Raw genomic sequence first — 17,811 nt, 5'->3', positions numbered from 1 at the left:
GAATTAAATAAGATGGCCGTCGCTTCCGGCGCATCACGGCAAAACTTTAAACTTCGCTTCAAAATTACTTTACTGAAACGCAGCACGTTTATTTAAAAAATTACTTTACTGAAACGTAGCACGTTTTTTAACATAGAGACAAGAGACATTTATTAACACAGAGACGAGATACATTTAATCGCCTTATTTGTGCACGAAAAGCGCGGCTTCGCGAGGCCTACTGCAGAGGCTTCGCGAGGCCTAGTGCAGAAGGCGTCGCTAAGTCTACTGCAGAGAAGGTTTCGCGAGGCCTAGTGCAGTAGGCTTCGCGAGGCCTAGTGCGGCAGGCTTCGCGAGGCCTAGTGCGGGAGGCTTATTAACACAGACGAGATACATTGAATCGCCTTATTTGTGCATGAAAAGCACGGCTTCGCGAGGCCTACTGCAGAGGCTTCGCGAGGCCTAGTGCAGAAGGCTTCGCTAAGTCTACTGCAGAGAAGGCTTCGCGAGGCCTAGTGCAGTAGGCTTCGTGAGGCCTAGTGCGGCAGGCTTCGCGAGGCCTAGTGCGGGAGGCTTATTAACACAGAGACGAGATACATTTAATCGCCTTATTTGTGTACGATAATTTTTTCTTTAACTCCTCTATACCCGGTCGATATCCCTGTACCGGTACTAAGTATTATTCCTACCAGCCCACCCCGCAGGGTCCTGTTCTACCAACGGTAGGTATTTATAAACTAGCCTATAGCCTGTCCAAGGACGGGTGTATTGCAGTACATCTGAAATATTCAATGGAACATAATGTTCTGCTTATTGATTATTGCTTCATGTGGAGTGATGTGACCCGTTCGTGATAATTATTAAGGGGCCGTCCATAAATGACGTCACGCGATTTTGGTCGATTTTTTAACCCCCCCCCCCCCCTCGTCACACGGCGTCACAAAAAGTCAGACCCTTAAATATGACATCACAAAGCTCTGCCTCCCCCCCCCAAAACCATATTTCCATTTTCAAAATAAAACATGCTTCAAATCACTTTAAACTATTGTTACTGTAGTGCGTATTTAATGTGGTGCTGCACTCTGATGTAGGAGAAAACGTGTATTTAAAAAGAGGCTTTGGAAAGCTGAAATTTTGCATAAAATTAACTTGAAAATATTCAACGTCTAACTATAACTGCAGATGTTCAGAATATATTGAATTGAAATCTATATATAAAAGGGAAATTTGTGAATGTGTGTTTGTTCAAAATGTTTAGCGTACTTCCCGACATGCAACAAACTTTAAATTGGCCATGTGGGTACTTCCCAGACTAGACACCATGCAAAAATTAGAAAAATAGACTTTTGTATATTTTTTTTTGGGGGGGGGGGGGGGCACAATAATGCATATAGTTTGCACGGCAAGTGAGCCGTGACGTCATATCTGTCATGTAACCCGTATGCGGAAGCGGGTAAAGTGAAACTTAAATGTTAGCTTCATTAGGCAATTCACGTTGAAAGAATCATGTTTTATTTTTTTGAAACCGATTTATAGAAAAGTATGTTTTATTAGAAGAATAATTTCTCATCTCCAGCTGCTTGGTGTGGCGGCGCCTCAACGCCCCTAGTGGACGAACCGCGCCTGTTTATGAAATCCCCCCCCACCCGCCCCGGACAGTCTTCGACTTACGAACACAATTCGTTCCTGGGACTCGTTCGTAAGTCGAACGGCTCCGTAAGTTGGAACACACAATCATGTACCGTATTTAAATGGTCATACGGTCCAAGTGTTATGAAATGTGTTACGGTTCAACAACTCGTAAACATGAAGAAATATTGTACATTTGAATCTAACAATAAAATAAACTGAAAAGTAAATGTAACATTGAGTCATGATGCCTGTCGGTAGGGGCACAATGAGTGACCACAATTGCACACAAAAACACAACACCCGCCATTCAACACTAAGTGGTGGTGACATTACCACGGCGCCTGTGCCAGGCCAGGTGCACTTTGAGGCTTCGTGAAGTGCACCTGGTCATGGTGTCATGGGTTGACTGGTAAGTGCACCAGCTGTGCGCCCTACTGTGCCAACTTGCTGATTTTTTTTACCATCCGGTGTTCCGCTCGCTGTTGGAGGGCAACTGCATCCAACTCCGCAGTAGCATCCTTCGTCGACAAGTCAGCTCAGCCCCACATCTTTCTATACCAAATAAGCCAATGCATAGCCTGTCCCGCACCCAATTAGCCCCTCCTATCCAGTCAAACAAGCTACTTGGGCAAGTGGTGGCTTGCAACCTTCATCCACTAGCCAAGACCAGGCTGTTGTGGAATTGAATGGAGTCCTAGGTGGACACTCACCACCACCGTGGAAGTATAGCAGGCACATCTTATAGATGACAAGATGATGGTCAGTGGGCAGATCATCTCCATGATTGGTCCTGGTGTCAAGGACATGGGCTCGCATTCGCAGATGTTCTTGCTTAGACCCTGCATGCTTCCATAATATGTGGATGTGCCGATGCCGGAATGGCGTGTTGGTGATTACAAGCCCATGGGCTGCATATAAGTCGAGCAGCATCTTACCATTGTTATTGAGTTGATCTGGCCTATGCCTTCCAATCACTGTGACCCAGGTCCCTGTCTTATGACCTACCCAGGCATTAAAGTCACCCAACAGGATGACTATCCTGAGGAGCCACTTTAGCCAGCACCTGGGACAGGCGGTAATAGAATGTATCTCATCAACCTTGCCTGCATTCCTCCACTGATGTCCACCTTTGGTGGGGGCGTAAGCCACCACCACCACCATTCTTTACCTATTGAGGGGAAAGAAAACCCACAACAGCTTGGGGACTCATAGCTTCCCACACCTTGCCTCCATGCTCTCACGGCCCCCTTTAATATTTTGTTTGTCAATTTCCTGCCCTGAGTGGAGAACTGTCCACTCCCCATGGCGGCTGGAGCTGTAACCAGTTAACCAGACCTGTATTCCACAGCTCCTGACATGAATGGCAACCTCGAATAACAGATATGCAACTTTAACAATATGCAACTTACCTCAGTCACAGCCCAGCTGTGATACCATGGTGGTCATATCGCATAGGGACTTGTATGGCCACGGCTGTCGTGTTGCATGTGGATTATCCTGATGGATGATTGGCTGGTGTAGGAGTTATGATGTAATCTTTCGCAACCACTTTAGGGCTGCCATTCTCCCTGATGTTGTGCGTTTTGCACTTCGCTATTTAGGACCATACGGAAATCACTTCGTGGTATGCTTTATGGAGTTGTTGCTATGGTTTGTTATGTGCTCAGACCTCTGGTGAAAGAAGGGATACTGGCCAGAGCTGTAATGGCATTTTATGGGGGGAAAGTGTAAGAGACTCTTCTGACAAATCATTTCCAGTTGAAACTTGGAATCAGGGGGTGCAGGGAATATAAAGAGTGCACAACTATTAAAAAATGTACATGTCAAAAATAATGACGAAGTGGCAGCCAAGTTAATGAAATTCGTCGAAGAGTACGTCTCCCCAGGAGATGGGTCGATGAAATTGGCTAGTGTGCAAGTGCTAGGTGGATTATTAATTTGTAGGATCGCGATAGATGGAGGTGGTTTGGGGAAGCCTTCAAAAAGCAGTGTGGAGTGTCCATTGCTGATGATTTAAAACAAGACACATAAGAGCTCACACAAAGTAAGGAATCATTTTATTTGCTTAGGAGGGTTCAGTTTCAACGTAGGAAAAGTATAAAATGGTGAAACTCGGTCTTATAGATTACAAACGTCAGTTAATTCGAGCTTAATACATTATGTATATGTTTCGTGTTATTTACTGAGTCACTATGTTAGCGCATTCACAAGTTTGTAAGGACCATTTATATCATATATACATATGCGTATGGACTGGCACAATTTCATGTATACCTTTTGCAATATATTACATCACGAAGATTTACCAAACACTTTTCTTTAAATATATTCTATCACAGGCACTGTTTTGTAAATGTTTGTAAACATGCAGGATTGGCTCATACATTTTTTTAAATTTTCATCATGCTTTTATACAATTCAGCAATTGAGCATGTACGTTTTGAACGTATGGGATAACTGGACCAGGGCCAAAATTGATCCAGGACTAATTCGTTTTAAATCTGAAGACAAATACACTACAGAGTTGATAGGGGGCGTGTGGTAAATGGATACCCTTGTGCTTTTCTGTGATTATATAAATGGGTGCAGCCCTTCAATTGCTACTCATACCCTTAGTTCTTTCGGTAAAGTCACGTAGGTAAAAAAAAGAAATAAAAATTAATAAAAAATAAAACAATAAAATCACGACGTTTCATAGGCAACACAAGTCTCCGTCATCAGGTGGGACCGTCACAGCCAGATTTTTTTTTTTACCTACGTGACTTTACCGAAAGAACTAAGAGTATGAATCCTTCAATTGCTGTCTCACACCACTGCGAGCAGGAGAAGGCTTGAGGGCCCCCTTCTAAACGGTTATGTGGCCTACTCTTCTGAGATGGCCAAACACCCAACACACGTTGCACAACCACACACGACCTGCCGATTCACTGCGCACCCATTCATACTGCTGGGTGGACAGATGAGGGTGGGGGGTACTTAAAAAATGTGGTATATAAATAGTATCTTTCAAATCGAAACATTTTGCCCATACATCTAAATTTACAGGGTGGTCCAAATGTCGTGTGACCCAAATTTAATAAACTATACAGATATTTGTTTAAAGGTTATTTTAAACATGAATGGATATGCAAAGGAACGAACAATGTTGGGTGGGGATCAATTAATTGGGGCTTACAATACATCTGGATCACCCTGTAGAGTGACAGCACACCATTTTGGCAAATCTCAGCAATCTGTTGCGACATACAGCACTCCTCTTAAAATGTGACCCATTGACCTGCTGAGACAGACTTTGCTGTCAGTGAAGCCTCCGTAGCGTGTGGTGGTATCACACGACTTGTTGGCCACGTTCATTCATCATTTTTTTTTTCTCAATTCGCATTTTCACAGTAGAACAAAATCCCTTATCTCCGACCTAAACCGTGATATCGCACGTGAGTCGTGAACTTAAAATTCACCTGCTGGGTGTAGCGTAGCAACTCTTTTGGCAACATGCCGTTCCTTTTCACAACACTTTACGATAACAGGAATATCCCTGCAAACAGAGTAGAGATGACAGCACTTTCAATGTTGTGGCTAAAGCTTTTAGCAGCTGAGTGAGGGTGGAACGCTGCTGCATTGTGAGTCTAGCAGGAAAAAGCTACCTCTCTCTACCACTTTCAGTGTACCTTAATAATTGCGCTGTAATTGTAACAATTGTAACAATTGCAGCCCCTAGGTTATATCTGTAAAATAACATGTACAGTAGTAGCAAACGTTTTACCTGTGTAACACCACGGCAAGAGGATTAGAGCCAAGGATATAAAGCATGGGAGCATTACAATGAATGGGAAAGACGAGAGAAGATAAATAATAGGAAGTAAGAGGAAAAGTATGGGAAATTAATGGAAAAACTGGACCAAAGGGTCAGGAAATGTAAAATAAAGAGTAAATGTTTCACAGGGGCCTCGACGCCTCTGTTTTCACACGGGGTGGGGAGACGGGAGGTATTGAGAGTGGAGGTTGACCACACAGAAGTGATTTGCAGGAGGCTTGAGCTGAATTAGATATATATATATAAATACGTGCAACCCTTTTGTCAATTTATGGCTGGATGAAGGCCTGCTCATGCTAAGTCTGTCGATCGTGGAGGGTATTATTTGACATTACTTCGCTCTGCTGATCAGTGTGGGTTGGCATAGTGCGAGGGGCATTGACATGGAAGCAGAGGACGGTATGGGTGCAATGCCGTCTGCTGACAGCCAGGTAACACCGCAACTGCCTATGGCAAATTTGTATATTTAAAATTGTTAAATTACTTTTTTGTTTACCAAGTTAAGGCCCACTGAGCTATATTGCTCTTTTTTAGAAGCGACCTGGCCAAAAATTATAGCTCAATGAATTGGCTCATCATGTGGAAATTTATATCAGCCAAATATTCCAAACGCATGTTGGTTTTTAAATGTAGAGGAAAAAAACGGAGGACACGGTGAAAAATCCACGTGACGATAGAGAGAGAGACATACAAACACCATATACAGGTAGTCCTCTACTTACGATGGAGATGCGTTACGACGACCCCATCGTAAGTCAAACATATTGTAAGTCGAAGATGGCCTAGCCTACTCAGGAGTCTTAAAGAATGGTGATAATTTAGCAAAACAGCAATTTATAGTACCGTACTATATAAACTATATACTGTATGTATTTATTAATTACAATACTGTATTGCACAGTAAAATGTAAAGTAAAAAACAAGGTAAATTCTTAGCCTACCTATATGAACTGCAATTTAATAGAACGTTTTTTCAGGAAACAATCCTGTCTGCACCACACAAGGCGGGAGATGCGTACATCCTGGCAGCGTCCCAACGTACAGCATCGTACCTCGTACGCTACTGCGTTTGCCTGCCGCGCGAAATTTAAAAGTATTTTACAAATTTGTCGTATCGCTATCGCCATCGTAAGATCGAAATATCGTAAGTCGGACCATCGTAACTCGGGGACTATCTGTATACAGTTGTCAGGGTCAGGATCGAACCCACGACCTCCTGCATACAAGGTGAAGGAGTTTATATCTTGCCACCGAGATGTGACAATCCATCATATATTCTTGGTGGTCGCCCATTCAAGCAATATCCAGGTTCAGCTCTGTTTAGCTTCCTAGATCTCATGTCAGGCTCAAACCTGGGTGATTTTTTCATAGGCTATGAAATAAATAAATAAATACATCTACATTTGAGATACGTTTTATTTTTCGGTAATATTCTTGATTTGACTGCTTACATGATGGGATACAAGACTCATGCTTATTCCTGTGTGATATTTGGCATGTGATTCACTTTCCCAGTAATTTGATGAATTTCCATGATTCAGGGTCACAATTCAGTTCAAGGACGTATTATGTTATCTTGTTCTTACTCGATAATTTGAAATATTTCCATTTTGTTCAGTTTTAGTGGAATTATCCTCAAATGTAAGTGTATAATTTTCTTATATATCTATGATATGCAGATTAAATGATTGTATTAACTGCATAAGTTATATTTCAAGCAGAATACATGTTTTTTTTTTTATTCAATCGTAACCCTGATTAGTGACAATTCATCAGCTCAATGGTGGATGGGATGGTTTAATCATTCCACCTCTACTTATTATGACCACATTTGATATATAAAAACATCTCAATTGCCTTATGGGCATCATGCTGTGAGATAAATCATAAATTTGCAATTGTCTGCGAGAAGTATTAGATAATGGCCTGTAGGAGGAGTTATCACGTGACTACTTTAATGATCTCATGAAACCTCGTATCCACACTACGGGGTAGGACTTTCCCAAGTTCCATGCTACAGAGTATCAAAGTCAAACTGATGTTTAATTCTCAAATCTGGAAACTGGCACAATTGAGTGCAGAATCAAATGTTGTATGGTGAGGTTTTTTAAAAAGTCATTATTGACCATACTCTTTGTTTTTTCGGTAAAGTCACATAGGTAAGAAAATAAATAAATGAAAAACAACTAAATTAAATCACGACGTTTCAGAGGCAATACAAGCTTCCGTCTTCAGGTGAAACCATGACAGCCAAAATCACTGTAACAGTTCCACCTGAAGACGGAAGCTTGTGTTGCCTCCGAAATGTCGTGATTTAATTTAGTTGTTTATCATTTACTTATTTTTTTACCTACGTGACTTTACCGAAAAAAACAAAGAGTATGAATCCTTGCAGTCACGAAAACTTAAAATCTAGAATCATTATTGACCAGGCTGAACCCATCAAACTCCCAACACCTGAGAGAGAACCCGATTCAATCGCAAGTGACTGCCCAGATCTCAGCAGTACCAGCTCAGCGCTCCGACCTTTGAGCCACACGGCTAACTTCCAAGGTGCTTATTAAGAGTTTCGGGGGTTCACTCCACACTGTTACTCAAATCGCGAGAGCAGCTGCTCTGCAGGTGTGGACTTAAAAGACAGATAATTCCACTAAGTGCATGGATAGTTTATTGACAAAGTAGCTTAATGGATATAATCTTTGCCTCTATTCCCTGCCGTGCTCAAGAGCTGAAATGCTCAATCTCTAAACAGTGGGGGTGCTCCACCTGGTAGGGAATGCAATGGAGCCAGGATAATTTTCTGTATTATTTGCATGTGCATGTTGATAATGCCCTGTCAAATCCCGAAACATCAACATTTGTCTGCAACACAAAAATAAACGTAAGAAATCAATTGAAAGAAAATCACATTTTATTACTGTACCTAAAAAATGCATTTGATTGCATTGTCTATTTGAAACTGTAGCAGGCAATGAAATTGAGATTTGTTTATGCTTAATCTCTTCGTACAAAGCTTTTTGCAATTCATAGAAGCCAAGTTGTAATGTGTATGCTGCGGTGTATTAAAATATTTGAAATTAATGCTCAAAAACAATGTCTGTGTTGTATAGTACACAGCAATTTACTCGGCACGACGATATGATTTGTATGCGAACCACATGCTGGCCATTGCACAAGCAAGTCAATATATGCCATGCGGAGTACATTCCTATCTCCCGCTAGCCAAGGCTAACTGCATTATGTTTACACCTCACGTGGAAATATGAGTGAAGAAAAGACTGCACCTGAATTAAATTAAGCGCACCGTAGTGTAAAATGATAATAAACAGAGCCCACTATTCGCTTCTCCACATTATTCATGGAGGCATCAAGTGTATTCATGACCTTATAGCTTGACTAATTGCCAATTTGAAATGCTGTTGACTCTTCGACATTGAAATTGGTGACACCAGCAAGGTTAATATTGACAATAAAATGGGGTTAAGCCCATGCTCGGGTGATCTGGATAAAATTGAGTGCAACTTTATACAGCGGAAGCGTGCGTTGGTTCAGAAGACAAACATTAGTTTTTTTGTGAGGATTCCCAAAAAAATATGTATGCAGAAATTGCCCGTACGGATTGGCGCGAGCACAAATATAAGGTTGTAGTCATTGAAATTAATCGTACGTTTAATTGGCCACGGGGCCTTGAGAGGCTGTCCAGTGATGGGCTCTAGTCACACAAGAGTTGCTGCCACAATCCTCCAGGGACAAGAGCCCCCCTTTCTCGCCGTCATACCAGGCAGCCGTTATAAACGCTCCTTTGGCTACTGTAGCAGAAACGTGTGTGCCTTGGCGTTCGTAGGAATTGAATTTATGCTACGTTATAAAGCTGGGGACAATTCGTCGAAGAGTTGATTATAATCGAGTGATGCTTTAAGCAACTACTTTTTTGTGGTGAATTGTTCGGTGCCCATTTTTAATTGGTGTCTGCCCCCACATCCTGACTCCCGAAGGCAGCAAACCACCAACGCTCACCCGTTTATACGACATTCATGTTGTCAGATTAGTCGAGTAATGCAACTGATAATCTGTGGAGTAGTCGAATACTGAAATAATCGGATAGCCCAGCCGGCCAACATTACACTGTCTTTCCGACAGCCCTGTTCTTCGCCTGAGGACGGCTGCTTGCATTGTGGCCGAAACGTCGTGAGAATTTTATTATGTTTTATTTTTATTATTTTATTATTTCCCTTCTACGTGACTTTACCGAAAGAACCAAGCAGACTTCATGGTAAGTTTGAAATCTGTCACGCATTGACCACCTGCATGTTTAATGACCAAATAATGATTTGTGTACAGGATACTTTACTTACATTTATATTTGGGGAGCTGCTTATATTTGCCATTCATCTTTGGGACAATAATGTGACTCATTAACACAAGCAGAAGTTATGGACAGTAGTATCGTTTGTGCGGTTTGCAGTACCTCCTCGTTCATGCTGTAAACATTTGCCACAATTTCACAGCCTATGGGAACTGAATTTTCTCAATGGCAATACACAGTGGTAGTAATATCTCTAGACTGCAGGAGGGGGCAGTCGCACCCTGTGTTGTACGGCAGACACAGACGCCAATCATTATTACGTGCACGCCTTCAATACCCAGGGCAGAGTCCCACAGAAGATGTGTAAAAAAAAATACCCACGCTGAGTGATTTTATATACGTATCTATTTTTTTGAAGTTTAAAATTAAATTATGCTTTAAGTGTGTGTGTGTGGATTTTCATCTAAACAGCATACAGTCAGGGGTATAGTGCGTAAACTTCATTTGCTTAGCCGCGCTAAGCAAATGAAGTTATTTGTTTAGTTTTTTCTCTATATCTCCCGATGTGCTTTTGGTTCGTACCACGTACTGACTGGCACGATGTCTGACAGTTCGCTCAACACATGCCGAGGGCTTCTTCAACGAGTTGAAATGACGAAGCTCTCGCGTGGAGCGAAATGTCAGACAGGGATCGATGCCGAACAAGACGCCGAACTCAAAAACACACCGTAGACCCATGCAGCACGGCCGTGAATGCCTACACAGCAATGTTGTTGTTTTTTATCCGCACAAAGCAAGGCTGTAGCTAATGGTAGCTCCTAACAGGTCTCGTTTTTTTGTTTCTCCAGCTGTCTCGCGTGGTGTCATGTATGTATGTTGAACTTCTTTCACACCGTGCGTAGCCAATCATGCTAATCGGAGGTGTGGGGGAAGGACAACTGAACACAGTGTCTGGTGCACCCAGACGCATCACACCAAACTGCCCACATCATGTACGGCCCACACTCAAAGGGGGGCCCCACATGACGCACACACACACACACACAGAGTTAGGGTGCCATGCACCTTCCCTGCGAATGCTTGTGTCTCCCAGAACCTTTTTACAAAATAAATAGTGCCGCGTCAATGATGTTGAATCCCCCACGTGGCAACGTGGCAGTCGTGGAGTTGGGGGGGGGGGTGCTGGAGGCTCTTACGCCTACAGCTTCGTCTCATCCCTGAAGCCGAGGCCCCCGTCCAGCTGGGCGTTGATGTCGTCTCTGTTGCTGCACGAGCCTGTGCTGCTTGACACGTTCGCCAGGGGGTCCGGCCGGATCAGGTAGCTGTGCGCAAGAGATGAGGAGCAAAGACACGCGGCAATCAGAGGCGCTCCCAAGCGGTGCCAGCCGGGCCCGATATGCTGTGCGAACACAATGCTCGCAATCGTATTACTTGCGATTGTGTTCACATTATAAATGCTCCTTTGGCTACTATATGGCGAGATGTTAACTCCCTCGCCAGGTATACAGGAGGTCGTGGGTTTGATCCCGACCCTCACACCTATATATTTGTAGTTTGCATGTTCTCCCCGTGGTCTTGTGGATTTTTTTCTGGGTCCTCCGGTTTTTCCCCTTCACATTTAGAAACATGCATTGAGAGAATTTTGGCTGCTCTACATTTCCACGTGATAAGCTACTTCGCGCTATCATTTGTGCCCAGGTCGCTTCTGAAAAAGAGCTATATAGCTCAGTGGTGAAATAAAAAAAAAACTGTTCAATTTATTTAATATAACAGAATCAGGTAGCTGTACAATAGAGACGAGGAGAAAAGACACGCTGCAAACAGAGGCTCTCCCAAGCAGTGCCTGCTGGGCCCGATATGCAATGCGAACACGACGCTCACAATCCTATCGCGGACGATTGTGGTCACATAAACCCCACGGCCACTAGAGGTGATAACATTCACCACTGTTTAAAATAGAATGAGTCCTTGAGTTGATTCACGACCCTGAATCAGGATAATTCATCACATTGTTGGGGAGTTTATGGGCCGGATTAATTATTCCCACCTCTACTTATTACCACCACATTAATTTTACATGCAATTTTAATAAATGTTTCTCTCAATTGTACAGTAATTGTGCTATTGTCATCATGCCATGTTACGAAGAAATATCAATTAGGAATTCGAACCAACCACTTTTCCACGAGTGGAAACTCACCTCTAAACATTACAATGTAAAATGTAGGCAGGAAGGACGTTTAATTTAACGTCGCATTTTTTTTTTTGCAACACGGTCTTGACTTTTCACTCAAAACATATTTATTGGAAATGTTTTAAAATATATAAATTAATAACTTGGAGAGTAATAGAAACACCACTTTTGCAACAAACTTCAGCCGTACTTTACCGAGAGCAGAAGCTAATTCAAGTGCACTTGAATTCACAAGTGTTGACTGACCATGGAAGATAGATCAAAGAAACATCAAACACCGTGCAAAAGTACTTCTGAAATCCCTTCAAGTGACATCTCCTCCGTACTGAGGGTGGCTTGGTTCCCTGTGGAATTCCCTGGACGCAGCTCCTCCACACAATGGGCGGTGGTGCCTTCTGCTATGCTGCGCAACGCCTCACCGAGACTTCGTAAATTCGGACACAACTGTGGTGTCCGAAACCTGCCTAAAGAAACGTTCACTCTGTCTTCAATTCGGTGGTTCTATGATGTAGCGTCTATTAGTCTTCTTAGGTTTTTCTTCCCATGGTCTGTGTTTTTTTTATTATGATGTATATAGCACATTGAGTAGCTTATAGAGATGTGCTTTATCAATGTAATTTAATATTATTTATTTTATTATTACACAACTAAAACGAACTTATTTTTATTTGATCAGGTAAGACCCACTGAGCTATACTGCTGTTTTTTTTCAGAAATATCTATATAGCTCAATGAAGTAGCTTATCACGTGGAAATGTATCGCAGAGAAATTCTCTCAACGGATGTTTACAAATGTCGAGGGACAAATTGGAGGACCCAAAAAGCAATCCACGCGGCCACAGGGAGAGTATGCAAACTCCAAATATGCAGGCGTCAGGGTTGGGATCGAACTCACGACCTCCTGCATACTGGGTGGTGCTCTTCTCCACATTCCCTGCTCTAAAAATGTTCACCTAGCGAAGAAAACTATATGTTAGACTCTGAGAGATGGGGGACTTTTTATTTTCAAATTTAAATGAAAACAAAATATACGTTTTTTTTGTGGCGCAGTCACATCAGTGACCAGGCTGATACCATCAACTCAAAAATGGCTTAATCCCAACTTAAAACCCAGGATATTATGTGCTGTCAGCTCAGTCTTCTGATTTGTGAGGCATTCGGCAATCTCCAGAGTTGTATTTATAAAGCATCTCGATAAAACCGCATCTCACAATCTTAACGTACTGTGGCGCCCCCGAACAACCATGTACGGCCTTCGGCCAGGAAAGTCACAAAAAAATTGCACACGAACGACGCATTCACGCAAGCACCCGATGCTCCGTTTTGAAGTTATAAAATGAAACATGTTTGAATTGTATTATGCATTGAATTAGATCATTGTATTTCTTCATTAAAAGCTTATATAATTTTACATCTGGAAGACTTAATTGAAAACGACATTTCGTGTGAATTTTCTCTCGTCGTTAAGTAGATGGCCTTGCTGGGGGTTCGGTTCGATGCGGACTTTCACCTGTTTGGGATTGCGGGATCGAGATAAGGCGACACAGAGCTGCTGGCCGTGCGAGAAGACCGCCGTCTGCAGATCGATTCCAACGTGATCGAACGTCGGTCCCTGCGCCTCCGTCGTTCATGCAGGGGGCGTGTAGCTTTGCAGCGCCCCCTGCATGAAAAGTTTCAGTTTTTCATTTATTTGGAACGACGGAAAGTGCAGCGTTCATCATAGATAGATAAAGTTGTGCGCTTATATAAGAGTATTTTTGCCTTTTTTCATATTTCAAATGTGCCATCTGATGTGCAGTTTCGTGGTTAGTTTGCTAAAATCCCCAAAGTAAATAACACATTAGAGCGTATCAAATATAAATACACCGTAATATTAGCCAAATTTCACCATAATTTAATGCATTGAATTACGTTTGGTCTGGAGCACATTCATTGTCCAAATCTTTAGGGTTTATTTGATTTCTCTAAATCAGCATTTCTAAAACTCCCGTGCTCACAGCTCCCCACGGTGCAGCCTTCTGTGATTGCCAATCATCAAATGTGTGCATGCATAGTGGTTTAATTTGCATATGAATGCAAAAATATTGTAAACTTTCAAAGGCACACAGCAAGGGGGCTGCAATGGCTGGAGAAATTATTCTTCAGATATCAGTTTCCAGGCAACTTCAACATTAACGCAACATATTCTTACATTTGTTATTTAGATTTTAGCGTATTTTGTATTATTATAATTACAACTAATTTTAATACGTAAATTTATAATCGTGCTAACTACAAATATATTTTTTTACAGTAAATTTAACACGCCTAATCTTTCGCGAGCAATATTACGATTAATAATTCATGTTTGGGTCAGATTGGATACGTAGATTGTGTGTCAAAAACCCTCCACCAGACACAGCCAATGAATAAATTTGTCAGGTGATGAACAAGCGTGCCTATTTACTATTGCTGCAGCAGCACCACCAGTATGTTATACAGCAATCAAGAACATTTAATTTTCGATTTAAAGCTTTCGTGACTGCAGGGATTCATCTTCTTGGTTCTTTTGGTAAAGTCACGTAGAAGGGAAATAATGAAATACATTTTCAGACACTGTCTTTCCGACAGACCTGTTCTTCACCTGAGGACGGCTGCTTGCGTTGTGGCCGAAACGTCGTGAGAATTATTTAATGTTATGTTTTTTTATTTCCCTTCTACGTGACTTTACCGAAAGGACCAAGAAGAAGAACATTTAATGTTTTGCTGGTAGCTATAATCGGCATCATTTAAGGCCCGAGACTGGAGGACATTTTCCTGATTCTGAAAAACTGCCTGATGATGCTGGTTGTAACTACCAGCAAAACGTTGTACCGAATTGTTAATAAATCTTGATTGTTTCGTTTATTTTCTTTAACTTTTTTAAAGTATCGTAATTAAATTGCAATGTTGTGATTTTTAAATCGCGCCGTTAAGACAAATACAATTTCTTGCGATTGTTTAATTTCATTGAGCACTGAAAATGTGCAAACTACATAAAGTGTACGCTTTGGCAAGGTCATATAAACTACGTCGTTAATCTTGTACTCAGACTTCACCGGCCATGACCTTGACATATCTGTATGCCCGCGGGTAGCAACAATAAGCTTTCAACTTTACTTTCTACAAGGGGGGCGGTATGGGTGCGGGGGAACGAGCGGGCGGTGGTGGCTTTACTGCCTCAGTTGAGAATACATGTCGAAAACGAGATTTCAATATAACACGTAGGCTTTCACGACCAATATTATTAATAATAAAGGCTTTTTTGGGTTAGATCGCGTAAGTATAAATGTTGTGACGTAACCCTCCACGACCCGACGCATCCAATTAGTAAGGGATTTGTCACGTGAACAAAACGCCAATTAGTTACTACTTCAGCCGGGCAAATCGCCAGATGATGCTGGATGGCATTACCAGCGAAACGTCTTACTCAAATTGTAAATGCTGCCGATGTACTCTCCAACACACCTTGCGGGGGAGGCTGAGGCTGTGGGGGGGGGGTCACACCTGGGACGGCCGATTCCCCTCTGCATGAACGGCGCTTTGACATTGCTAATTTGAAAGGCGCTTTATAAAACTGAGTTCATTATTATGATTATATTACGAGCTGTAAATGCTCTGAGACGTGCATTGTCTTTGTGCTGTTCGCCTTTTGGCGTTCTCTGGTCTGACACTGGTGAGACTAGGCAATAAAGAAGGCTGTCTGGTGCAGTTTCAAAGACAATGGAATATTTATTCATCAGATCATGTTTGTTTGCATGTTCACCACAAGTACGTGTGGTTAATGCAGACCTGATTCCTTGCAAAACGGATACATTTGGTGTTCGAACATCTTCACACAACTCCTGTTTTATTGCCAGAAAGGGTAAAACCTCTTCTTATGTTTTACACGTTATTATTATGATTGATCCGTCAAATTAATTTGATTGATCTCAACAGTTTTGGAGGTGCCTGGCACATGGATGGTATTCTTAGGTTTTTTCGGTAAAGTCACGTAGGTAAAACATCAAAATTAATGAAAATAAAAAAAAATAAAAAAAATCACGACGTTTCGGAGGCAACACAAGTCTCCGTCATCAGGTGGGACCGTCACAGCCGAATTAGCTGCATCAAGTGAGGCAATGATTCAAGATGTAATCCCTTATAAGCAAGTTGAAGGGGGGAGGAGAGGGGGGGGGCTCATCAGAATGTGGTAGCCAATGAATGGAACGTATCGGGAGGGAGGGGGGTCGGGAGGGGGGGGCCAAAAAAATTGAACGACGGCTTGGACGCGGTTGCTGCTGCACACGCCAACACAATGGACAGAGAGGGGGATGGTGTTCAATTGCGATAGGTCTGAGCGTGTCGGTGGCCACCGTGTGAACAATCCACAACCGCTTCAACTCTTATTTCCATCGTGAAGAGCTGCGGAGCTCAACAAGTTTGGGGAGACAGGAATCCGGTGACGAAAATCTATATTCTGAGCACTGCCAGAGAGGAGTTATTCCATGTCAATTTCTCTCCTGCCCCCCTTTATTATGCATCACTTAATGGGTCGGGCAGGCAAGCTAAAATCGCGATCAAAGGAATGTATGACTCCTTCCTCGCACAAGTGTCTGTTCATCGCCGCAATGTAAAGTGTGATGAAAAAATATATGAGACACATGCATTGCATGTACGTATGTAGAACTTATTTTGCTAATCGGAGGTGGAGTTCTGAAGAAGTGAGTTTTCAATTTCAGAAGAATTTTAGTTTTCAATTTAGCAAATGCGCAGCATGTACGAGGTACGGAGGTAGCGTTTCCCGATATGCTGTTACATAACGTGTGCAGTGTTGTGCGGATTATAAGATGCTCCGGAAGGTAAAAAGACCCACCCTCGCATTTTTAGGGTCGCTTTGAAAATAAGTGTTTTATAAATTGGGAGAATTCGGTCCTACGGAGAAGTCACTATCTTCCAGAAGATGATTGCGCTGTAATCGGGAGGAGATATCTTCTCGAATATGATTTTGAACAGCTGGCAATGTCCTCTGTAACCTGCGTGCTCAAGGTATTGCCAGGAGAACTCAGTATGATGAATGAGTGTTATGATTGTTATGAACAATTCGATTCACACATGCATCCCAGAAGACCAATGCATTCCTCGGATTACAAGATGCACCCCCTTCCCCCCCGCCCCCTCCAATTTTTGCATGAAAACACTGGGGAAATAAGTCAGTCATCATAATCTGGAGAGTATGGTATTTTACATGTGGAGGCAGCGTCTGAATGTGTGCTTCCCACCCACGTGCACGTTCCAAGTCACGCGGTAATGTTTCAGCAGACGCTGGTATATGACACGCACGTATCTACTACGGTGTGTTGAATTTCATTGACACCGTGCGTAACCGTGCTAATCGGAGGCGCGGGGGAAGGACAACAAACTAAACACAAAAAAGCGGTTCTAAAGAAATTAGTTTTCAACGTAAATTAAAAAGTGCGTATCTCCGGTGGCTTTCGAATACCGAAAGAAAGAGTTGATTCCAGACGGCCACCGAAGCGCATCTGAAAGCGTGCGATGCAGTGACCGTCTTTGTTTGATGGCTAGCCGAAAGCTGCTGCGAGGATAGGTTAGAGTTTGCGTGATGGTTTATGTTCCTTGACGAGATCAGCAAGGTATTGTGCTTCAATTGCAGCAAGCATTGCCAGGAGCGCGACTTTATAATGTATTAGTTCGGCAAACCGAAAGCCAATGCAGCTCAGCGAGCACCGGACGGACATGGTCAGATCTTGCAGTACCCGTCACTACACATGCCAAAGAATGTTGTACTCGCTGCACACATCCCAGTGAACGCTGGGCCACTGGACCAACGTTGTCTGAACGTTGGTCCAACATTCCACGTCCGCTGGG

General features: G+C 42.6%; 1 protein-coding gene across 1 annotated transcript in view; it reads right to left on the bottom strand.

Moving 5' to 3' along the window:
- Positions 1–7,797: 7,797 nt before the first annotated feature.
- The window catches only part of KCNT1 (potassium sodium-activated channel subfamily T member 1), a 153,122-nt gene continuing 143,108 nt past the window's right edge, over positions 7,798–17,811 (bottom strand). Inside the window, exon 30 of the mRNA XM_078616014.1 lies at positions 7,798–11,053. Coding sequence (XP_078472140.1) covers positions 10,930–11,053 — 124 coding nt within the window. The 3' untranslated portion in view covers positions 7,798–10,929. The remainder of the gene's footprint in view (positions 11,054–17,811) is intronic.

The sequence above is a fragment of the Lampetra planeri genome, chromosome 49, assembly GCF_965212315.1.
Source record: "Lampetra planeri chromosome 49, kcLamPlan1.2.h2, whole genome shotgun sequence".
Classification (NCBI taxonomy): domain Eukaryota; kingdom Metazoa; phylum Chordata; class Hyperoartia; order Petromyzontiformes; family Petromyzontidae; genus Lampetra; species Lampetra planeri.
This window is presented reverse-complemented; position numbering and strand designations above follow the sequence as displayed.